The 25,480-nt window shown below is 46.1% G+C and overlaps 1 protein-coding gene across 1 annotated transcript in view; it reads right to left on the bottom strand.

The window, feature by feature from the left end:
• Positions 1-305: 305 nt before the first annotated feature.
• tgfbr1b (transforming growth factor, beta receptor 1 b) overlaps positions 306-25,480 on the bottom strand; it is a 43,857-nt gene continuing 18,682 nt past the window's right edge. Inside the window, exons 2-9 of the mRNA XM_076971347.1 lie at positions 17,875-18,114; positions 16,117-16,353; positions 13,531-13,761; positions 12,395-12,562; positions 10,278-10,434; positions 8,331-8,455; positions 7,972-8,102; positions 306-5,679 (exon numbers count right to left, since the gene is read on the bottom strand). Of these exons, the coding sequence (XP_076827462.1) occupies positions 5,554-5,679; positions 7,972-8,102; positions 8,331-8,455; positions 10,278-10,434; positions 12,395-12,562; positions 13,531-13,761; positions 16,117-16,353; positions 17,875-18,114 (1,415 nt within the window). The 3' untranslated portion in view covers positions 306-5,553. The remainder of the gene's footprint in view (positions 5,680-7,971; positions 8,103-8,330; positions 8,456-10,277; positions 10,435-12,394; positions 12,563-13,530; positions 13,762-16,116; positions 16,354-17,874; positions 18,115-25,480) is intronic.

The following is a 25,480-nucleotide window of genomic DNA, read 5'->3' as shown; positions in this document are numbered from 1 at the left end:
TCATCCATTTCAGGGAAGAAAAAAAAAAAACCCACACACACAAACAAAAAATAACAGCAACACAGAGTAAGGTGAAAATTGAACAGCTTTTTTTTTTATTCACACCCATTTCTAGTCCACTATGTTAGAATGGCACGTCAGCATCACTCCTCTATGCTCCTATGTTGGTTGTTTGTACAAGCTATAAAAAAGTCTATACATAATGCTTTAGAAACCGAGTGAGACACGGACGATACCGCATCCCTCACAAGAGCTCTCTGCCACCAACTCACTACTGACCACTTTCATCAGTTTCTTTTTTCTTAAAAAAAAAAATTAAAAATAAAAAAGGAAGAAGATTACACAAGGCATTTACTACATAGTTGAGAAAGAGGCATTAAAAATACATAATCTGTAAAGCACTTACAACTCGGACAGAACAAAAGAGAAATAGAGATTATGGTTCAAAGAAAATATTCTGTTTAGACACAATAACACAATGCCACATAAAAGAACCAATGACACAAAATGTGAATTCTTCAATTTAGCATTTCATAGAAACAAAATCTCAAACTTTAAGTAAACAAATAGAATATATACACTGAGGTAAAAACACATTGGTCTTCGGAGGAGGTATTTTTTTCTCTGAATTTTTTTTTGACCTTTTTAAAACTTATTAAATCTTTCTTGTTTCTTTTAATAATTTCTTTTAAAAGCAAATGATGCAAACATTAGAAATCAGTCACATGCAGTGCATCATTCTATGTGGAATACAAAAAACGTATAATACAGTCTAACTTAGGCACCAAATAAAACTTGATAAAGCTTTCTTCTACCTTTCCACAATGTACTCACAATCAGCAGTCACTCACACTCGCACTCACAGACCAAGTGAAAAGCACCTTGGTTGGCTTTCCAGTCCTTTAGTGACCCAGACTCCCTTCTGCACTCCATTTTCTACACCAAATCAAACCACCTTCATATTTTCACTGCCTGTTCACAGGAAAAAAAAATCCACATGTGGTCATGATTTTTGGTGCTACCGGGCCACCGTCCCTCAAGGGTCTTCCTCACAGTGTCCGGATGTTGGCATAGATTTAATCACTGAACTGTAATAAATAGCTTGGCGATTGCCAGTGGAAAGCCTGAGGACTGTGTTGCCATACAAATTTGCATAAAGTGTAAGACCCGTGTTTTAGTTATGCCCTCAATGGTATATAGATGACCTTTATTGAAATTATGCTGCAAGCTGTGCTGTAATTGGTAGCACATTGCGGGAATGTCGAGCCATTTAAAAGTTTACATTCACGTTTGTTGCGTTTCAGGCAAGACATTTACAATCCCTCATTTAGTCCACACAAAAGCCATGAACACACAGTTACACTGGATTAGTCCTTTGTGCAAAATCTTTGTGCATGGTTATATGAAAAGACTGCATAATGGTGTTGTTGAGAAACAACACCAACAGGAGAAAAGAAAAATCACACAGCATATCAGTTTATTAACAGGCAGGCGTGCTGGAGTCTGAGTCACATAAGGGGACCTGAAACGACCTCTCCCATCACCTGCACTGGCTACAGAAAACATGGCCACTGACGATCTAAAACTCCTGGCATGAACGCATCCTTGCGCATGTCCACGGGTGCAGATGAGTTAGGAGGAGGCACAGAAGTTGGTGACATCGAGAGGGACATCGGCAGCGTGGGGCGAGACCGAGCCAGCACAAAAGAGAGAGAGAGAGAGAGAGAGAGAGAGGGAGGGAGAGAGAGAACGCCGCACCTCAGACGGCCCACCTGCCCCTGGCACGCGTTTGTTTTTGAACGTTATTAAAGTACAAAATCTCCTGGCTACAGGACAGCGCAGGGGCCGAGGGAGTGAGCCGTCCGAGAGGCCCCTCCCGGTCTCGCCCGCTTGCGTGGAACCGGAGGTGCAGCGGTATGGGTTTTCTGTCAAGTCATAGCTGGTGTGGTTTGGCGGCCAAGGCCAAGAGGATACCTGCATGTCACTGTGAGGAATACCTGGATGTGCATGTCTGCGTCTAAGTAGGTCACCACTGAATTTGGAACGAAAAAAGGCTGCTGGTGATTTAAGACAGAAATGTGTCGGACAAAGATGAATGTTGGCCCGGTAACGACTGCGGTGGCATGATGAAAACCACAGCAAGTTTTGTTAATACATTTGTCCCAGAAAGTACGATTACGCTCACATTCTCTCAAAGGGCTTAGCGGTAAGCTAACCAAAGCCATCTTACTTATTCTCCTTCAGGTCATCACCCTTCCCAGCAGCACGGAGCGCTGCTCTTTACTCGGTTAGTTTACTAGGTTAACTTCCACTTCAACCCACCAACTTTGTGGCACAGAGCCACCACGCTAACACACAAGTTACGTACACATAAATTTCTATTTACAATGTACATATTTATATATACTTACTCCTGTCCAAACATTGCAAAACCACTCAATTCAGGACTTCATACATTTTTCTTTAGCTTTTAACAGGAATCATTTATGAGAAGGAAAAAAAACAAAACAAAAATTGCACAGGCCACATGTACAGGAGCAACAAAAGGAAGCCCAAGTGATCTGGCCAAGGTCTACGCAACACTTTACACCGAGTGCAGGACGCTGGCTCCCAGCACTGCAGACGCCAGCAGGTTCACACTTCACCTCTCGGCAGTCAACGTGCTAGGAAATAAATCCATGTGTGCTACTAACTAAATATACAATATGGAAGTGGAGTGGCTGCCTGCAAATCGTGGGTAGGCACAACAGCCTTTCCGTTTAATTACTCTAGTCTATAAAGGGAATTTGACTTTTGACACACAAAAAGGAAAGAATTTATTACTTCGGGAAAAACTGCAGCGTATAAGGGAATTCAGAGCTGTTCTGCACTGCAGATCAAATAGCCATTTTGAAACAGAATTAAAATTCAGTGCACAGAGGACTCGTGCAACCATCATTGCTCCCGTACAGAGGCAGAAAATGCAGCAAAAATTGCCTTAAGACACAATTTGTTCAACTATATGACCAACGGAAAGGAGTTAGACACATCACCCTATTGCCACACCAATAAACATGCATGTTATTGCTAAATCAAAGATCATGTTTCCGCCATTATTTGGTTGAAGGGCTTGTTCATATTGACAATCACCTGGCAGGATAGCTAATGTTAACACGCATGCTTATTAAGAGGCCTTTTTGATCACTGGACGTCATTTATGTTCCACTCTAAAGTGCACAAAAACAAACAAAAAAACTAACCAACCCCACACACCTACGAACAGATACACCAGACCAATCACAGGGATGCAACGTGGAGTGCCATGCTTTAACGAGCACTACATCCTCAAATAGGAATACAGAACAAGAATGTAAATCGTCCCATTGAGTCGATTTCATTTTGATATGCATGTTTTTAATTTGAATTAAGAAACACAGTTTTGTAAAACAATAATTCAGAACACCATTCAGTTTTGCGTTTCTGACTGCAAGCTAATTTGTGTGGCAATAAGGTAAAATCCCCTTTACAGAAAGAACAAAAATTCTAGTATTGGTGCTACATTTAAGCCTTTATGTGCACAAAACATCAACCCTACTGTTTAAATCATAACTTTCTACAAAACCGGAATGAGCCCAACGCTATTGGTCCCTTAAGGCTTGATCAATGGAAATGTTAAGCAGTCAACAGGATTTTCGTCTTGAAATTTACATTCTACATGAAACGACGTTGCCATAAAATGTTGGAAAACCTATGGCTTAGTAAATATCCATTTGCTATGTATCTAATGAATCATCTTTGCAACGCTGAAAAGGAGTGAGAGCATAAGAAATTATTTTTCTTTCTTTCGTTTTTTTTTTCCTGGGCAAGTAGAATAATGCTTCCATGTTCAAACATCTAGATGAGCTTCAGTGTATGCGTAGTCATAGCGCTCAAAACTCCTCATTCTCTTTCTCCAGCCTTCTACATCAAGCGACAAGTTTGTAAGTCCGTGAGAGTTGCTCCGTTAACGTGCAGCAACTGCGTTTCGCAAGTTTGACAAACTGAGCTTCGGCGAGAAATAGAACAGTCTGCCTTTCGGGGACAGACGTGGACGCGGCCACGCCGACCACTCAGTGGAGAGTGGGAGGAGCTCAGGGCCACCCTAGACAGAGGTCAGACAGGGCGGGGGCAGCAAGAGCTGGGGGCCCCGGCCAGGCTTGCACTCATGCTGTTTCTAGTCACCAAACGCGCCGTGCAACCACGCGGGCAGGTGATCGACGCTGCTGAGAATGAAGACAGGAAACAAGCTGAAACGTACCTTCAATGCTGCACCAAAGGTTACAACGATCACGGTGGTGGTGGATGATGGTGGTGATGATGACGTCAAACTTAAGAAATGGCACCAGCAAGTTGTTTGTGTGTGGTGGCCCCTTGCTAGCATTTGCGCCGCGTGCATAAGACAGACAGACTCCTTGACAGACGCGTCCACAAGGTCCCTGGTGGTGTCTTTTGTACATGTAGACAGACAGCTAGGCTAAGGGGACCACATCATGAGGGAAGGCTGGTTTAAAGCAGTGGCACTTTCCGGTAACACCTGGCTTGGAGGGCATGGTTGTCATCGTAGCTGTTGAAGCTGCAATTGTTGTAGTAGTAGCAGAACACTTACAATATAAAATACATAGGATTCATCTATATTGCATATGTCGCAGCATGTTTGCCAAGACTGAATGAGGTCATGTCCAGTTTGTTGCAGCAAAAAAACAAAACAAAAAAAAAAGAAACAAAACAACCCCCCCCCCCCAAAAAAAAACCCTCACAAAACAAAAACCACACACACACCACAAATAAGTTACTTAATGATACAACAACAGCAAAACAGCATAGAGGAAAGGAGGAGAAAAGGTGCAAATGCCCCACAGAGATGAGCCTCCCGCATCACATCACATCTCTCTAAGGCAAACTGAAGAAATACCAGTCAGGAAGGAAAAACAAAACAAGCAACAATCTCACAGCAGATCTTCAGTGAACCCAGCCTGACTGGCATAAATATTGATCCTTGCACGAATATTTCACAACGCCACCCACAGCACATGACCTGCAATGAGTCCTCAGTCACTGTCAACTTCTGGTGCTTTGCGTGAATATAAAACATCTCAACCAGTTCTGCGTCAGGACCGATCCAGACAACACAGCAGTCAGGCGAGTCCGAGGGTCGCACCAGATAACGGGCGTTGGTTACTGCAGCATGGTCACCTGGGCGAGAGGCTGAGGGATAGCAGCTCCAGGGGAGTCTATTCCATCATGGCCTCAGGAGCCCACAGTGAAAAGTTCACCAGCTACCATATTCTCAGTCAAAGCCAAATGAGGGTTTATTTTTATACATACATATAAAAACAAACTTTCATTCTTAGTGCTTATGTCCCGTCTCTCCCTCGAACTCTGAGGAGACTCGGACGTCCAGGATATAATGCAACAACCATGGCCAATAATAACAACGTTGATGACCATTACGATAGACATGTATTGAAAATAAAACAAAAACCTAAAAGAATAATGATAAGATGCTGAGGTGTGTGCCTCTCTGGGCTCACGGGCCTACATTTTAATGCCCTCCTGTTGACTGAGCTGGGACAGGGTCTTCTTGATGCGCAGCGCCGTCAGCCGGGCCGCTCCGTTAGCGTACCAGCACTCCCTCATGATCTTAGCCATCACGCGCAGAGCCTGGAAATGGAGAGAGAGAGACCAAAGAAACCAGCGTCAACGGGAGGATCTTCTACAGCTTTGTTTTTTGGGGTTTTCTGATCTGATCCAGAAGCAAGCATGACTTTGCCACCCGTGGGTGAAATGAACGGGCCGTAGAAGTCGGGATCCCGTTACCCTCCTAGCTGCCTGTGCTACTTAAGAGCAGCATGACGTGGCTGAAATTCAATTACGAAATGCTGCCGATACCAAATGTTATGTGTGAGGCACATGCCTTTACTGTAGGTAGGGAATAAGCAAAAATCAATATGCTCTCTTTTCCTTTCTCTCTGTGCACTTTGATCACGCGGTGAAGACAGCCGCACGGCCCACTGCAGATCCTGCCTGAGAGTTTATTAATTGAACTGCAGCTCCTTGAAAGGATGTCGCTACACACTGTGTCAGTGTTTTACCGTTAGATCCCTAGATGACAGACAAGGCAGGATTCTCAAACTCCGCTTCCTCTTGTCGAGTCTACTTCAAACGCATTTCAAGATCAAGATATTTTAGTGCGTGTGCTTGAGAGCAGGTCTGCGGAGGCTGTGCCAAGCGATAACTTTGCTTTGCGAGGGTCTGGAAGGAAGTGGTGTGGTGTAAGCTGTTAAGAGTGGAAGGCAGTTGGGCAGTTTGACTCCTCCTGTGGGATTAATTACCCACACCAAGGCTCACATCACCACTAATGCAAACCATTGCTCAACTGCCCACTTGAAATCAAATCCCTTTCCAGTGACAACGAAGAACTAGACGGATTAATTCTGTATTTACCATCGTCATCTGCCAGGTAAAGCAAGCTGCATTTATTAAAAAGCATGGAGGTTAGGTAAACTGGCGGTCCCTGACAAGTTCTCCCCAAATGTGTGATGCCGTGTCTCAATAAACACTATTGTCTGAGTGCCTGTGCATGAGTGTGTGTGTGCTTGTATGCCCAGTTGTGGATGGTGCTCCATCTCCAGGGTCTGTCCCCTTCCTGCACCCAATTCAGTGGATTCTGGTAGAGAGTACGAACATTCATATCGAACATTCATTCATTCATTAAATCAAACTGTGCATGTGTGCACGCAAAAGCATCGTTGAAATCTTTAAAAAGATTGGTGGTGGTGGTGTTGCTGCAGGGGGTGTCAACAAACAGAGACGTGCGGCTATTCCTGAAGACTCGAGACTCAAAGGCAGCATTTCAGCAGGGGGATAGCAAGACTACACTGTCAGAATGTTTTAGGCAGATGTGTTTACACACGTCCATTTTTCAGCGCGAGAGGGCACCACGCCGGCTCTCCGAACGATGCTGCACTGTGTCTAAAAAAAAAAAAAAAACACACAACACGCTTGTTTTTTGCCTCCTCCCTGATATGTAGCAACACCTGGCGCAGACCCCCTGGAGAGGTCATTAAAAACAAGAGGTCTGCAACATTTCACCACTGAAGAGCAACCCTGGAGAAGCCCTGGATCTGTGGGTGCAGCCCGGGCTCTCCCGCCGGCCCGGCGCGAGGCCCGCACGCGTGCGAAGGCGGCAGAGTCTACAGCCCGAGCTGTAAACACCAGCAGAATGCCGATCCGCCATCTGCTTACGCTACTCTAGCGAACCGTCCGCGCGTGGCCGGCCCGCCGGGCTGAGTCACACCCCGCGAGTGCTGCAGTCTCTCGCTCGGATCGCACAGCCCGCTGCACTCGCGCTCTCGCGGAGAGAGCAAGCCTAGCGAACGTGGCGGTGCTGCGAGCCCCGCTACTCAGAAGAAAAACACAAACAAATGGCAGCGATGGGTCTCTGGCAGTCCCAGATTAGATTAGGGAATTGCATTATGGCGCACGGAGCTTAATCCAATTGCGTCACTTTCCGCTTAATAAAAGAGGCGGTGGTTGTGGCGTGCGTGCTGATGCTGGCGGTGATGGATGGGTGGTACTAGGGGAGGAAACGCGAGATAGCCCGGCACACCAGTCTCATTCCCACGACGCTCCCCCGGGGCGCCTGCGGTTCAGCTCAAACGGAGGACTGGCGTATCCAATGACGGCAGCGAATACACAAGTACGAACTTCAACTGCACCCGGATAGTAGATCAGGGACTTGATGGCGCGCCCTTTGGAGATAGCCGCGCCGCCCCACAAAACCATGGCGGATTGGTTACGTCCAGAGGGAAAGTGAGTTGTACCACCACACAAATGTAAGGGGGGGGGCCACAATTGGAGGAAACTCTCGTCTGAAAAAGAGGCCGGCCCGTGTTTGAAAAGAAAAGGAAGAATGAACAGCTCCTGTGGAGTGCGTGTGGTTCAAACGTGTACCTCACAGCTCTGCCATCTGTTGGGAATGTTGGGCCGAAGCTTCTGCTCACACACCACCTTCCTCATCTCCTCCACTGACGGGTCCGACTGAACCAGGTCGTAGTAGGGCAGCTGGTAGTCTTCGTGTATTCCTGAGGAAAGCACAATATCACGCTAAACCATGGCCAGAAGAGAACACTGAGGAGAATGTCAAACCATAGTTCTTACCAAGCGTTCAAAGTTCTGAAACACAAACTTGAAATACTTTAAAAGACTGCAATCTCACCAAATAACAAGTGGTCTGAATTCTATCGGTGAAGGTAAATTAAAGGAGACAGTGTATTACCAAATCAATGCAGGAAATAAAATGTATGCGGTACCTCCAATAGAGCATCTGCTTGCAATTTCCCAGAAAACCAAGCCCATCGCATAGATATCTGCTCTCTTGAATGACTCAAAATGCTTCATATTTATTGAATCATCAAGTACCTCTGGAGCCATATACCTGTTGGGAAACGGTTTAGAGAATTTAATTAAAACCCAATTACAGCTTTACAGGTTTAAACCCTGCTCATATCATTCTGGCAAGCTCTACACAGCATCCAATTTAAAAACCAAAAATGTATCCCCTTTTGACTACCCCAAGCCCAATCCAAAATAAAAAATAATAATTGTGGAAACTAACTTGGCTAGGATGTTGTTTAGAAAATTGGAAATTCGACAGCACCACAATTTATTGTACACACTGTACACTTTTTGCCATTAATTATAATTAGTCCTGGATCCTAATGAAAACAACTGTGCAAAATTGATATTTGCTGCAAATTTGCCTGTAAACAACATAACCACTTGCAGCGTAACCATTTCATGAAATAGAGAGATGAAACAGTTGAGAGTGGGTAGCAGGAGAGTGTGTGTGGGGCAGTGGGGGGCAGGTGGGCCAGGGGTAGGAGATAAGAGCTACGCCTGGTGTTTTTCTGTCCTCTGACAGGAAGGAGGGAAAAGTCACAGCCTTGAGACTGATTAATACGGGCAGACTTGGGTTCCTGGCGAGGTAGAACGCAGGGCCCTGAGCCCAGACAGTCTCTGGGGCTCCAGCGATGCCTCAACCCAACCAGGAGCTCACGAGTTACTGCCACACCACCGTGCACCCTTGCAGAGACTCATCACGTCAAGGAAGAGGGCATGTGCGGAGCATCGCCCTGCACTTCACACCGTTTAATTCAATCACCGTCTGCTCTTTCCCCAACACGGTGAAGTACGCGATCCAGTACTTCAGTTCTAATTGAATCAAGCTTGTTTACATCGGATACCTGCGCCGAGCAGCTTCGCTACACTGCCAACGTGGTAAAGCCAGAGCCCGACGCCCACTTGGCGCTCGGCTGTGGTGCGGACTGGACCAGTGCCCCTCCTGCTCCTCCAGGGGTCACTCTGCATGTCCTGCTAGCCCGCCAGTCCAGGGCCAGGAGCGAAGGCTCGGCCCACTGCTGCAGGAAGACAGAGCCAGAACTGTGCCATGCTTCCTGCTCGATTGCTCCCTTGGCACAGCCCGTCGGGTGCCCGTCAGTGCCCAAGGTCTGGCGGAAGGTGCCAGGAGTGACCCTGGCCTACTGTCTTACAGCCGTGATGGACTAAAGGCTTTTTAATTACTTCCTCCCGCAGGACCGCTAGTGCAAATATTTGTGTGACTGACGCAGGATGAGAACGATTCAGCGTTCGATATTCATAGTTTGTGATTCTTTTTCTAACTTTCAGTAACAAGGCCATGCTGAAAGAGTAATGTCCTTGCTTGGGAATGGTAAGAAATAACTCAAGCCTCAGAGCTACACATCCGAGGCCAGTGTGAGTCCCTGCGTGTACGAGTGTACATGTGCGTGTGTGTGTGTGTGTGTGTGTGGCTGCCGCAGTGGGAAGAGCGTGTATTTGTATGAGCTATGCGTTTCCATGGGATGAGTCACACTGGGCTCTCGGCGCACGCGGGCTGCTTTAACCTCCTCCCTCCCGCCTGGAGCCTGGCGTGCACTTGCACTTTACTTCATTCGCCAACATCTGCTACCAAAGCGGCTGGAAAGCGCGCGAGTGACCGTACGGCGTCGCGCGGGCCCGAGAGACGCGCCCGATGTCCACCTGCCACTCGGTGACCGTTACGGACTACGGTGAAAGCGACGGCCGAAAGCCATTATTGTATCTTGTGACACAGGTAGGAAACAGAGCTTTGGTCGCCCACTCATGGCCGTGAAAGCCAGCCAAGGGGCGTGGTCAGCTGAGGGGAAATGAAGGCGTTTGTGGTGGAAGTGGTGCGAGATCCCTCAGGACACTCGTATTACCTTTTGGTGCCCACCCGGTGGTTGGGGGCAATATCTATAGTGTCGGTGGCGGAGTCGTGGCGGACGGCCAAGCCGAGGTCTGCGATGCAGCAAGTACCATTCTTCTTCACCAAGATGTTCTTGGACTTCAAGTCCCTGTGAGCAATAGCTGGCTTGCCTGGAATCAAAGAGGAGGGTGTGAGATTAGATTGAGTTTTTAGCTGGACACTCTCCAGAAGGCTTATTGATTTCATGGGTACACTGGATGAAAAAGTGAGGGCTGTGGTCCAGGCAGCCGAGGAGGAGGAGGAGCGTGTGAGCAGCGTGGAGGCGGTGGGCCGGCCGTGCGCTCGAGTGGCGCACTGCAGCTACCGGGCACACCGCAAACATTATAGAGATTTACGGCCCCTTCACCAGCGGCAGACAAAAGAGGCAAACTGACGCTCATCACGCTCGCACAATCGCACGAGCACGTGAGCTCACACGCGCACGAGCAAACACACCCAAGGAAGGCTTCGCAGTGTCGGTATGAGCTAAATAAATGGCTTCAGTATTCCTGGCAGACTCAAGGACAGTCCTGGTCCAGCACATAGTGTGTGTGAATGAGGCACAATCTGTAGTCACACCAGGGAAACCGGCAACACAGTCAAACAGGAACAGTATGGCAATCACGTTCACTTAAGTTACGTTCCTTAACCCACATACTCATACAAATTGCATATTTGGCTAAGATGACAAAGACGAGGAAGAACGGGATTAATTTTTCCACTACTTTTCATTTTCTGGTAATAAAATCTATTTTTTATTTTGTTATATGTCATTATAATACTGCAGGCAGCACAGTGATCTTTAAATGTCCGAGTGTTCTAGAACAGTGTGACTTTATACAACCATCAGACGTTAATTACCCGACTAATAAGGCAAATGTGCACAAAGGACATGTGCCTACCACTAATGTGCTCATGACACGCTTGTATATCAGCGCACAACAAATGCTCTTGACCAGCTTCTTGGGCAAAGAGAAAAGGCAGTATGGCCACAGCTTATCAGAGACAGTTGGAAGGCTGCAACGTCTCATAACAAAAGGAAGCATTAGGAACCGGGTCTGCGGACACTGGAGACGAGCTGCGTTATGAGCAATCACCACGGCGTCGGTGTTGGAGGAACCGTCTGGCAGGAGATGCCAGCGCAGCGTGGCAGAGGCGAGCGGCTTCATTAACATGTGTTAAGCGTTCGCAAACGGGCATCGTCCTACAGGAAGGAGCACTAAACTGCTCCTGCGTGAGATGGCCACCACTCCGCCTCGGCTCTTCATCCCTGCTCTTCATCTCTGCTCTTCATCCCTGCTCTTCATCTCTGCTCTTCATCCCTGCTCTTCATCTCTGCTCTTCATCCCTGCTCTTCATCCCTGCTCTCTTCATCTCTGCTCTTCATCTCTGCTCTTCATCCCTGCTCTTCATCCCTGCTCTTCATCCCTGCTCTTCATCTCTGCTCTTCATCCCTGCTCTTCATCTCTGCTCTTCATCCCTGCTCTTCATCCCTGCTCTTCATCCCTGCTCTTCATCCCTGCTCTTCATCTCTGCTCTTCATCCCTGCTCTTCATCCCTGCTCTTCATCCCTGCTCTTCATCTCTGCTCTTCATCCCTGCTCTTCATCTCTGCTCTTCATCCCTGCTCTTCATCTCTGCTCTTCATCCCTGCTCTTCATCCCTGCTCTTCATCCCTGCTCTTCATCTCTGCTCTTCATCCCTGCTCTTCATCTCTGCTCTTCATCCCTGCTCTTCATCCCTGCTCTTCATCCCTGCTCTTCATCTCTGCTCTTCATCCCTGCTCTTCATCTCTGCTCTTCATCTCTGCTCTTCATCCCTGCTCTTCATCCCTGCTCTGGCCGTCCCACGCCTACCACACCACACCTGCCCCGGGCAGCTCGAGGGGCAGAAAAGGGCCCAACTGGCCACCCAAGACTCCACTTTCCGCCATGCTGCTCCAACAGCGCAGTGAGCCCAAGGTCTAGGTAGGTGTCCACACACAGACGGTCGTCCCGTTTGCCATGTGCTGCAAATCTCTATTTCAGCACCAACTGTGGAAAAGAACAAGTCAGAAGCTGCTGTGGTGAATCCCCACTACACCCATCGTTACCTTGAGTTCCTACGATCTCCATGTGCAGGTGAGCCAGGCCACTGGCGGTGGACAGAGACAGCTTGATCATGCCCTCCACTGTGACCGTGTACCTGTTCAGGTAATCAAACAGGGAGCCGTGCTCATGGTAGTCAGACACTAACCACAGCTGGGTCCACGTTCCATTATCTGAGAGAGGAAGGAAGGGAGAAATCGATTAATGGATAGAGTAAATAACACCCCTGCTCACAGCCATGGAACTCCAGATGGCTGCCGAGATCTCAGAGCAGCTGGGATGAAGCCTAGTGCTGGTCTGGCTCTATATAAACACACACACACATACGCGCGCGCGCACACGCACACACACGCACGCGCACACACGCGCACACACACGCGCACACACACACGCACACACACACGCACGCACGCACACGCGCACGCGCACACACACACGCGCGCACACACGCGTGCGCGCACACACACACGCGCACACACACACGCGCACACACGCGCACACACACACGCGCACACACACACGCGCACACACACGCACACACACACGCACACACACACGCACACACACACGCACGCACACACACTTCTCTGCACCAAACAAGTCACAAACACAATTGAATAACTAGAAACTGCTCTCTGGATTGGGCAGAACTTTTTCCCAGGTCTTCCTCCCTACCACTCAGAAGTGGAGGATCTAAAGTCGATTATGCTTTTGAAGTAAAACTAATACTCACACTGAAGAATGTCCTGTGTGAGTCAAAACTTTAAAATACCTCATCTTGCTCCATTACCTCCTTCAGGGCAGGAAGAAAAACTATTACCAAAATGTTCTTGAGCTGCAGCTCAGAGATGGCGTTAGAAATCGCGGTGCTGCAGACATACTAAATATATTCCGTTTGTTTGTGTGACCCTAAACAACTCTAGATATGAGCAGCACGGCACAGGAAGGCTTCAACGCTTCCCACCACACAAGGCGTTGGTTGGAGAGGCTGTCAGCGTAAGGCCTTGCGAATGCATCGTCCAGAGCGCACCCTTCAGCGCCACTGACTTTGTAAAGCAGCACCGTGAACCTGCTCCTTCGATCCTGACCAAAGAGCTCGGCCTCTCGCGGGCACCTTGGCCTGGGGTCGTGCGGGGCTGACCTTTGTTGTCCGCGGCGATGAACCCCAGAATGTTCTCGTGGCGGAGCATGACGGTCTGGTAGATCTCAGCTTCGCGGAACCAGGAGCGCTCCTCCCGGGAGGAGAAGATCTTCACGGCTACCTCCTCTCCTCTCCACTTTCCCCGCCACACCTCGCCGAAGCGGCCTTTCCCTATGCTCTCCTGCAGAATGATGGTCCTGGCGATGGTCCTCTGCACCAGCAGGGGAAGACCTGTGAGAGGAGCAGAGGAGCAGAGTGATAGTACCATCACTGAGCTTCAGCGGTTTATCCCATCCTTACTGAAGGCTTAACACTGATCCTAAAACGTGAAGGTTTGCGCTGGAGCACAAATCAAAACAACTGAAATCATGATTGTAGGAGTTTAATCCATTCTGGTGAGTGTTTGAGTGTGTGTGTGTGTGTGTGTGTGTGTGTGTGTGTGTGTGTGTGTGTGTGTGTAGCAGCATGGACTGGCTCTTTCACTGCTGCAAGATGATGAAATGACTGGCTGGTGCATGAGAGCACTGTGAGACTCCAGCCTAGCACACCTGGTGTCCACACCTCACACAGGGTCACAGCCACACGGGGGGCACCACTTTGCTTACTAAATGAATCCAAACTTTGAAAATCACCGTGTTAATGCCATGTTCATTATGAGCAACAACAACAACAACAACAACAACAACATCTCTGAATGAGGAGGAAGAATGGGTTTTGCGCCTGGCCCCGGGCCCGTGGGGATGTGTGTTTCAGTGCTAGTGGGACAGTGCCAGAAATAGAAAGGCAGGGCATTCTGAGGCAAATGGGGCGTGTGGTCTGTAGAAGCAGAGCGGAACAGCAGACAGGGAGCAGTCGGGTCAGCACCACGCCATCATGGAGCAGTCAGCAGATCACTGCCTCACCCCACAACACGCTCACGGCCCGGCCCGGTCGCGTACTGCTTCCGAGTCGGCTGTGAGGGCGGAGTAACAGGACTCCCTCAGACCAGACCGCACCACTCACTTGTTTTTTCCCCCTCTTTTCTTTCTTTTTTTTCTTTTTAAGATGCAAGGAGCCTTTTCAAGAGTACTTCATACTTCAAATGTACTTTGAAGATTGTTGAACTTAAGCTTTAGCAAACACTGACTCAATCAATGATCTGATCCCACGTCAGAAACGCTAACAAGAGGACACCAGCAGAAAAAAAGACCAAGACCAGTCTGTCCTCTTCAGCCTGTCATTTACCTTCCAGTCCTCCAAGTGTGACAATATAGGTAAACGACACTGTGGTGGAGGTTGTCGTGCAAGTAGTGAAAGAGAAAAAGGGAAGTAAATGGAGTGAGTGAATCATACAGGGACACAGGCACAGTTCTGGAGAAAGAGGAGAGAAGCACAGTGCAAGGCCAGCCTGAGCAGAGTAGAATACCCGTCGTGACAGAGTTTATATGGGGGGGGGGGTTGTAGGCTAGGCCATGTTGACAGGTCATCCAAGAAAGTAATATAGTTCTGAGGAGAAAACTAATGCTCAGAATACCAGACTATGAAGAGTGCGCTGAAAACACTGGAGAGTCTTTTATTTTCATCGTCCAGTTAAAAATGTACTGAAGCAAAAAAATAAAAAAATAAAAATCTTAATTAACTCTCCCCACTGAGCAGTGGTGTGGAAAGGAGTACGCCGTCTCACAGCAAGTCTAGGCAGACAAAACCCTCAGTACTCCAGTGACAAAAAGCAAAAGCCACCCATAAAAATAGACTGGTAAATGGAGAGAGAGCGCGTTGTGTAAATCAGGCTGTGGACGTGGTGAAGAGGAGAGTGGCTGTAGAGTAATGGCTCGTTGGGAGAGGTCTCGCGTGTCTCGCGTGTCTCGCGTGTCTGGTGTCAGGGAGAGTCGTTAGAGGGGTGGGGAGCACGCACGGCTCCTTCACCGAGGAGACGACACAAACATGCCACGAGGAGAAACGCCTCTGCCGCTCGACCCAAAACAGCAAGCGCAGGTGCGCGGAGATCAGTGGAGGTAAAGCTCGGGAATACAGAACCATGTTCTGCCCTGGAGCACTATCTTCAGTTCTCCCCTGAACTACGTCTCAGTGATGTTACTAGTATGCTCGTGAAGCAACATTGCTAGGCCTGTTTATTCCAAAATCAATAACAGATGGACATCTGGCTTTTGTTTTGTATTTTTCAGACAAAAGCTATATTTTGTGCATAAAAAAAACAAACCCTTATAGAAAATTAACAACCAAACATTCAAACAATACACAACACATTCTCGCTCACAGAGATAAGAGGTAGGGGGTGGTGGTGGGCTAGGGAGAGAGATAGAGAATATGTAAACAAAACAAGAAGTCAGGCAGACGTGTAGAGACTCAGAGAAGCTCGGCTGGTACACCCACAATAACAAAGCACGGGCAGGCAGGTATTCAGGACTCTCTGAACATAATTACAGGAAGAGATAATCATCCATTAAAAGGGTGGAGACCTGACAGCCTTGGAGACTTCAGTGCTACGCCTGTGGAGCGAAGGCCTTCAACAAACCTTCTCAGGGTTATCAAACCAAAACTGGCCTGCACACACACACACACACACACACACACACAAAAACCCACCGGATCCTGATCCAGAGGTGGTCATGTCGTAGATGAGGTCTTTGAGTGTGGTTCCCACGGTGATGAAGGGGTGGTCCATGGACGGATCCTCCTCGTTAGGCACGCGGTGGTGGATTACCGAGCGGCTGTGGCAGATGTAGAAGACGGTGACCAGCACGAAGCAGAGCACACACACGGGCCCGGCGATGACGGCCGCTAGGGCCACGGGCCCCAGGGACGGGGGATCCCTCGTTGGCACTGTGGGGCAGGGAGGGGCAGAGGGAGATGGAGAGTGAGGGACAGATTGAAAGAGAGAGAGAGAGAGAGAGAGAGTGAGAAAGAGAGAGACACATTTATTGCTGCAGGTAACTAGACTAGCTGTTGGTACCCGTTTAGCTTGATTTCTCAGTGCCTGGCCTTCAGGAAGTAAAGGAGTCGTGACTGGCTGTTCTCATGTGACTCTTCCTACCAACCAAGACACCTTATTTACATTCAGGACTGCAATTATTTATAACAATGAGCCCTTCAACGCAGCCGTCTAGACTCCAAGGCGGCTACCCTAATAAGCAGCAGTATGTGTCTGTTTAGCCATCTTGAGTGGTCAATGGAACTTCCCGAGCAACGGAACCTACGACAAAATGATGTGCAGTAGAGGACAGTGACCCTGTCTGCCAAGTTCAACCTTCCTAAAACAACAACAAAAATAAACCTCGGGGCTGCGAGAAAGTGACTGCCTGCGGCACGCATGGAAGCCATCTGTCCTCAACGCCTTCCCTGGGTCCTCCTACACAGATGTGGCCGAGCACCCAGACGTGTCTTCATTCTTCTTCTCAGAATCTTCATTAACATCCAAATGTCCCTAAACATTGCAGGCACTAATGCTGCAGTGACCACAACCTCAAACGAGATGGTGAAACGAAAAGAAAAATGTTCAGGAGTCCATTCTCCCCCTGCTCTGAGGGTCAGGTTTAATTGCTTGTTACTGTATGTTGCGATAGACGATTTCTATCTGGGGTTTTAGCTGCGACCGCTTAAGGGACTGGTGGAGATATAGAACAGAATGGAACACACAAGCCTTTTTTTTTGCTGACCATATGACCCAGGTAATAACTTAATGACACAGTTCCTGTAGAAATGCACAGCATGTTGCCATAGAGTCAAAGGCAGAGAATGAACGCGTGTGTGTGTGTGTGTGTGTGTGTGTGCGTGCGTGTGTGTGTGTGTGCGTGTGTGCGTGCGTGCGCGTGTGTGTGTGTGTGCGTGTGTGTGTGTGCGCATGCGTGCGTGCGTGTGCGTGTGTGTGTGTGCGTTTGCACGCATGTTGGGTGTGGGCACCCAGTTCAGCTAATGTTACATGTGACTCATGTGTATTTGGGTTAGCAGCCTCACACACACACAGGTGTAATAAAGGTAGTACACATTCTGTGGATTAAAGAAGCAGAAACCCATTTCTGAAGATACAGAAATCTAAAACCAAACATGTATTTAAGCAATACTACCTACGAATCACATATGCTATCAAAGAATTAGCCATTACATGGCTAGACCAAGCTAGAGCAAAACACCCCTTCTAAATATAACAGACCACGTTGGCCGAATTCAGCACGGCCGCAGACAGGGAAGACTTGTTGTGCAGGTCGTTTGAATAACGAGGAAGCCGACGAGCTCCACCCCCCCCACACATGAGGACCGGCAGGGATGATGAAGGGCTCGTTGCAGCGTGTGCTGTGGGGCTTGCATCACATCCCTGCGCACACTTGCAGGCGCGAGCGCGCTCACCTGGGAATACGATGGTGTTCTTGTTGCACCAGTCGGTGTTGCAGCACATGGGGTAGATGCCCGTGTCGTCCTTGGTGGAGGGCGCGCAAACGAAGGGGCGGTCCCGCGGTATCAGCTCATTTTCGCTGATGCACCAGCTCTGTTGCGTGGTCGTGCTCGCCGACTTGGTGACGGACACGTAGCACAAGCCGTCCGTGGTGCACGTGGAGTTGGGGCAGCGGTGACAGTAGCATTGTAAGGCTGTGAGGGGGACCACAAAGAAGAGAGCGAGTTAGCTGTGAACTTTAACAACACACAAGAGGACCCTCTGTGTTAAAGTTACTGCCCCCCCCCTTTCTGCCCCCTCGGTCGTTATCATAATCTTGCCAACCGCCATCAGATTCTCGAGATTTGAAAGTAGTAATGCTTTTAATGTGGTGTGGGATTTTTTAAAAAGCGGTTAGCTGAGCTACAAGTCAGCCAAGTTATAGCTTGCAGAGAAATGCTCACTACAAGGCAAAACACTGAAGTTACTGCCCTTTTTAATTCATTTCGTGTATTCAAGAAATGGATGAAACATCTGTTTGTGAACGGAGGAGTCGTTAACCATGATTTTGTTGAAGCTGGGGCAGCGATAATAAGTGATGGTTGATCTAACTGGCGAATAAGAAACAGTTTGGTTTACATATACTGTATGAAAAAAGGTCATACCAAGTACAAACTAATATGCCGGTTGTTACCAACAGGTGCCATAGCATAATGTTTGATTGTAAAAGAGTTATGGCAACATTTTTGTCCATGTTCATAGATGCTTCGTGGGTATGTTTGGGTAAGTGGCAAGGTAACTCATTGTGGATTAAATAAAAAGGCTCCCTCTTAGCATTTTTCCACTGCTGAAAACAACTTGAAAAACAAGTGCTTAAGTTTCGCCAGACATGCACCTGGTGAACTCGTTCTCCTGCTGGAGAACCCATAGCACACGCCTGCGTCAACCTTGGCAACCACAGTGGCACGAGGATACTGTTCAGACACTGTACAGACAGGTTAACCAAAACACAGGCACTGTTGCCCATCTGTCTGGTACTGCTCTGTGCACTCCATTATCTATCTGCTACACATCCCTGAACAAAACATGTTTAACAGTATAGATTAGTACCATCAATGTCTATACTCGAGTGAGTTTAAAGAGATATGATACTTCTGTCATATGAACATCTTTGTGCTATAATCTTTTCTAGGATGAAAAGAGAGAAAAATGCGGACAGAAACGGCATTTAATGTGAAATGGGCTCCACTTGAGACAGTCTTGCACAGGCAGGGACACCAGTCCTGTTTGAGTGCTTCAGGTTGGTATGTTTTTTTGACAAGGTCACCATGATGGAAATAAATGAAAGACATGAAATAGTCGAGTGTAAACAACCAAAAAATAGACGGACAAATGAACCACAGAAAGAGAAGAAAAAGCTAGAGCAATGGAATCCAGACAGAGAGAAGTATGAGAAAATAAAAAGAAAGAAAGAAAGAAAGAAAGAAAAGAGAGAGCATGCAAGGCCAGTGAGAGAGGAATTCAGGAGGGACGGACTTCGTGCACACGCAAAACCACAGGCAACAATAAAGCCAGCATGGCGTATTTTGAACGTCTAGACAGACTTCCAAACTCATGCAAATATGAATGTCGCAATATGACTTCTCACAGCAGATCACGAGGGCAGTTTTCTTGGAAGGACTCAAACTCGGTCAAGAAAAATGAAAATCGGCTGGTCCGATTACAAGGCCGATGAGTCAGACAACACAACGCAAGCAGTCTGTCTAAACAAACAGTTAAACACAAGAAAGAAGAATGTCTGAAGAGATTTCTGTGGAATTGTTTGGGTAAAATTACTAGTGCAACAGTAGGGTGGGGGCACTACAGGATGAGGAATTACACCACTAGACCAAGTCCCTGGGTAAAGCCTCTATAATGGTCTCTGGCGAGTCGCTGTTAATTCCCTACAGTCACCACGGAGTTGTCAAAAACGTCTCGACGAGAAGCAAATTAGTCAGTGAAGTTTCATTTAGCAACTCCCTAACCTTGATTTGCAGGCAACCATAGCACCTTGTTTTATGGTGACAACAAGCAGCTTTAAACATGCCAGATGACGCGAACACATTTAAAATGGTGTTCTATACACAGAACAACTGTGTAACCGACTATTCACAGAGGCTGCAGAGTGTGTTTCAGGAGAACAATGACCATATGTAAGCAACACAAAAGGACAGCTGGGGGGGAATGCTATTCGTATAAGTGATTCCCCCAGTCAAATGCTCAAGTAATAGCAGGATAGCAGCAACATTGAAAAATTGTCTAGGGTTCTGTTTATGAACAAGGAGAATTTGGTGAGTGTTCAGTTAGACAGGAGAACATAGCTGAATTATAGACTCAAGGACCTCTTGTAAAATGGACTGACCCTGGAAATAACTAAAGTCGGCGTGGAATTTAATGTGCAGGTCTTAGCAGCACTCTCATTAGATATGACATAAGTAATCTGTAGCAATGGAGCCACATATAACCACAGCTTAAAAACCCCAAACGCCCTAGTGCAAGGCAAGACAATATCAATAATATAAATGCAGACAGCATGGCAGCTCGTCCACACCTTGGTTAAACGGAAACAATTCAGATGCGCATACACCATCAAAGGAGACAGAAAAACATGGTGATATATATTTTATGTCAATGATTATAGTGAACTGCGTAAATCACATTTCCTGAAATGTGTTCACACCTGGCTAAAAGTAGTATGAAAAGTACGATTGTGAATCCCGACTATGCCCTAGCCATCCACAGACTCCAGCCCAACAGATGAGCAGCTCGGTTGCTGCCGCCACTCTACAGCCCTGCACACAGCGCATCAAATATATAACCAGTAGTTCTTCCATCACTCATCATTTTTCTTGAGAACGTAGATGCTTACTTTGCTTCAGTATAACAAACACACCCAGTTACATTATTTTTTATTTTAAGGTGACCATAATCGCTAGACGCACCTACTATGAAGTTCTTGATCATGGTCAGTTCAATTCAATCTCAAGCAGCTCAAATATTCCTAATCAGATCATTATGAAATATCTGACAGGCAACACCAAATCTTGGGAAGATAGTTAAAAGAAATAGAAAAAAAGAACAAAACAAAACAAAAAAAAAACTTCACTGGAAACCAACTGAAACTGAACCGAATGTAAAGAAGTTGAAACAGAAAATTAGTGTCCTTAATGATTACCCAGAATCATCACCAAAGTAAAACTGGTAGTAATTTCTGCTCACCCTTGACATTAATGGGGGAAAAGGATAGTTCTGTCTTCTCATCCCTTGAAATAATGCAACCTCTTAATTGCTTAAATTCTTTTCATCTTGAAATAATTACTATCAAACTTCATAGGTAGGTAGTCACTATCTAGCATTCCAAGCAATCAAAATATTTTTTTGTAACAAAAAACTAGTAGATTTCTACACGTCAAAGAGTTATTGGGTACTTCAATCAGGCATTTTCGAAGCCTAACAGCATTTTTAAGCAGCTAAAGTGACACGTGTTGAGTTATAAACACGGTCTAAGCATAGAAAACAACTAAAGTATCTGGACTGTATCTGGATAGAGGTTTTCCCTGTACAAATTCAGGTGTAAGATATCCCCGAGACAGATTCAAAACAGATTTAAAACTAACTACTCAAATCACTTCTGGATGTCAACTAAAATGGATTTAATCTAGAGGAATATATATATATATACACATATATATACACACACTTCCTCCTGTTTCTTCCTTCCCTAATGTTTGTTGGTGGTTATCAACCCAGATGAACATGTCCACCTCCCCAAATTACATTTGACAACCAGAACAACCCACCACTACCAAGAACCACCAAAGATGCCATTTTCCTCCAACTTCAGCATCGAAAAGATAGTTTTGTGTAGTGTTTTTCATTGTGCTATTCTCATTATTAAGGAGCCTATGGCACAACAAGAAGGAAATTCAACACAAGGAGTTGGTTGTCAAGTGTTAAAAGAGGATATACATTATAATGCCCAACAGCAAACAGGATACAAAAATATACAAGATACAGACACACACGAAACAACAATTTTAAATGAGATTTTAGGATTGGCCTGTGCTGGTTAACTTACACAGTACGTAGCCAAATCAACAACCAATTAAAGACGGGACTCCTTTGCTGAGGTTGGAAACTTGGGTGCAATATCTACAGTAAGTTCTTTCAGCTTGTAGGGTGTTAAGAGTCTATGAAACATCGATCTGAAAATAAGAATGGCAAAACTGTAGCTCATTGTTGGTGCTCAAACTGTAACCACTGAACAACTGATTGAGTTCTTTCATCAGCCACTGCTGGCACAAAGACAGAGTAAAAGAGGCCAATTGTTTAAGAGATATGACAAGGCCCACTGTGCACTGGGACTCAGGAATGTGGCAGCTGGCTAAGCAAAAACTAAATGCCATCATTACCATTACGGGATAGGTCTGAAAACTGAATGAATGCAAAATACCAATTACATTTTTAATTGGATTGCTGCTATTTAAGCTATGGGAAGTGCAGGAAATGTGCTGATTTGGTATAATCTTGGTGGTCTCAAAAAAAGCTGTATTTGTGTAGTGAATGACCAACGGTACTAAGCAAGGTTGAAAAAAATAGCAAATCATTTATTTATTAAAAAATAGTAAGAACAAAAATCTACTCAATTCAAAAAAGGCAAGTTACTGGTTTCCTTTGTGGAGAATCCACAAGGAGGTGTGAAAACATGCACTGATGACAAATGCTACCGATACAAGTCGTTCATCTATAGTGATCCAGAAACATTTATTACAAATGGTAACTAGAAAGTCAAGCAGAAGAAACTGTGTGTTTTTTATCAGTATAGATGGACCTACTTGAGCATTTCATTCAAACAAAATCTTGAGCCTGGCCAGCAGCCATAAAAAAAAAAAAGCAAAGCCCACATTAGTGCCTTTACTCAAGAGTATTCTGAAGTCTGTTATGCAATTCCCCAACAGTGCGTGGAGGGCAGGCACTCATTCACAGCTGACTGAGCACCACCCACCAGGTCGCCAAACTGAGGTGCTCATCTCCCATTTCTCCCAACATTCCCCATCGTTTCTTTACATTTTCCTCCCACATCAATGCCGGACGCTCCACTAGATGTCACACATTAACTACAAGAGTGTGCGTAGACACGCACACATGTGCATTCTTGTGTGTATCTGTTCACATTCACATGCTTGCTGTGGTCATCTACACGTCCACTCTGGAATCTACCTGGCTTTAAAAGGGGCGGCTGGACAGAAATCGGTCTAGTTTCTAACTGATATAGCGTGGTAGGCACTGCTTGTTTGTAAATTTTCCACGTACTGATGAGACTGCTCAAACTCAGAGGAACTGCTACAGCAGTGTGAGCAGAGGCCAATGTGTGTGCTATATTCCCATTGTACAAGATCAGCTAACAAATAATAAATCACAGAATGGTGATCAGTCAGAGTGTGGCATGGGAGTTTACCATCTACCAACCCAGAACACACACACACACACACACACACACACACACACACACACACATACACACGCACGCGTGAACATGCCCACGCCTATAAAGTATATATAAATATATGAACACATAAGCATAAATGTGTGTGGGTGTGCAGAGAAAATGACTGAAAAGTCAGCGGTGAATGTGCTGCCCTGTGTGTAGCAGCAGGAGCGTGGAGCAAGTGCAAGAATTTAAAAACATTATAATAAATTAAATGTTACATTTTTATTTATTTTACAAATAAATAAAAGTGTGTAGCAGCACCCCACCACGAGGCTAGCACACCCGTGTCTCAGTGCTACAACAGTGCCGTGCAGTTTCTATGCACTCAGCTGTAGCTGGGCAACAGATCACAATGCATATCTGTCAGTAACGGTGTGGGCTAATCCAGAGGACTCCGTCAGATCGCCACAGAGAAGGACAGAGAAACGGAGAAAAGGAACAATGATTCTCTGGTGCATTGATTTCAGGGTATGTTATGCACATAAGAGAGCCTTTTGTTTGCATACATTTACCACGCTGAGCTTACACACACAAGATAACGCAATTGTGGTCAACTTGTATTAAAACAATAGTCTTTTTAGGTAGTTCATAGGCCTCTACAATACTCCCAATTTTTCCCCAATTCTCATTGTAATTGATTCACTTACTTCATCAATTGAAAAAAAAACACGTTTCTATTCAGCGTAACCACATGTTTTGCCTTCTGCCTTGTAATGTCTTGCCAAGCCAATTGTATAGGCTAAGAATAGGAAAAATAATAGTAATAGTAATAATAGTAATACTACATCTAGTACAATAGAATCAGTATGTCACTCAGAAGGGGAGAGACTAGTCCCCTCTGTGTAATTCACCTGCTTGTGATTTTCTTAAGGAATCATAACAGATTATTCCCTATTTTAGCCCCACTTCACAGCCAACAGATGTCCAGTGGCTAAAAGTATCATCCTATGTGATCGGCTCTAAGCTGTACAGCAAGTTCAGAAGGGGGGGTCTCACTGCACACAGGCTGCAGTAGGCCAAGCTCCATGATCACACAGCACACTGCCTCTATTGTAGTCCCATGAAACGGATTCCGGCCAGGTTTCAAATTCATGGTACACATGAGCTCACTTGAACTCTCCTCTCTTCCCTCGGCTCCCTGTTCTTCTCCTCTTGTGTATGAACTCATTTCACAGAGCTGGAAAGAACCTTAATGGAGTGGCGGACAGAAGAGACGCTTTTTTTTTCTAAATCATTGTTTAATAAATCTCATCCACACACGAAAACATAAATGAATTTTTTTATACCGACTGGCTGTGGTCAGATTCCAAAAGGCAGGTCACTGGGCAGTAAAGCCGTACCACTACTAAAATATTCATATTGTAGATTTGCTCAAATGACATGCAAGCAATTAAACTAAGACAAAACGAAAACATTTGACAAACGTGTCCTTAAACAGCACAGTGCCACAGAGGAATACAGAAGTTTGTTATTGAGCAAAGTTTACCCGTAGCATTTTGGCAATCTTTTTCACAACTACTAATTTATCTTTTCCTCTCTCGACTGGGGACGGCCTGTGCTAGCACATGTCAAATCCAATCTCTTATTCAGTAGTGCTGTGGAGGACGTTTTGTCTACTGAAAATGCAATGAATGTTAGCGCGGATACAAACGAGCTACCTCCACTTAAAAAGCTTTAATAAAAATCCTTGGGAAGGAAATATTCAACTAGACACACCAACATCGCTCCATCGTTTTTCAAAGCACACCAAGCAATTACTCAATGTCAAGAATATAAAAAATGTATTGATGCACTTCATTTAAGTGACACAAAAATCTCTTTAGCCAAATGACTAGTTTGAAAGGCCTTAAATGTTTAATTGCCATTATTCACAAAATTCACACCTCAGTGCCATACTCAAGTGAGCACATTTGGAAATGATGGCAAGATCCACAAAGGGTGATCAAACCCCACTACAGCCTACACATCACCTACAAGAGAAAGCTAATGTGTCGTTGTTTGTTCCATGTAACTCGTCAAAAGAAGCCATCAGTGCAGGTGTCAATGACCAG

The sequence above is a fragment of the Brachyhypopomus gauderio genome, chromosome 13 (assembly GCF_052324685.1).
Source record: "Brachyhypopomus gauderio isolate BG-103 chromosome 13, BGAUD_0.2, whole genome shotgun sequence".
Lineage (NCBI taxonomy): Eukaryota > Metazoa > Chordata > Actinopteri > Gymnotiformes > Hypopomidae > Brachyhypopomus > Brachyhypopomus gauderio.
Note: the sequence above shows the minus strand (reverse complement) of the source record. Positions and strands in the feature narration are given on the sequence as shown.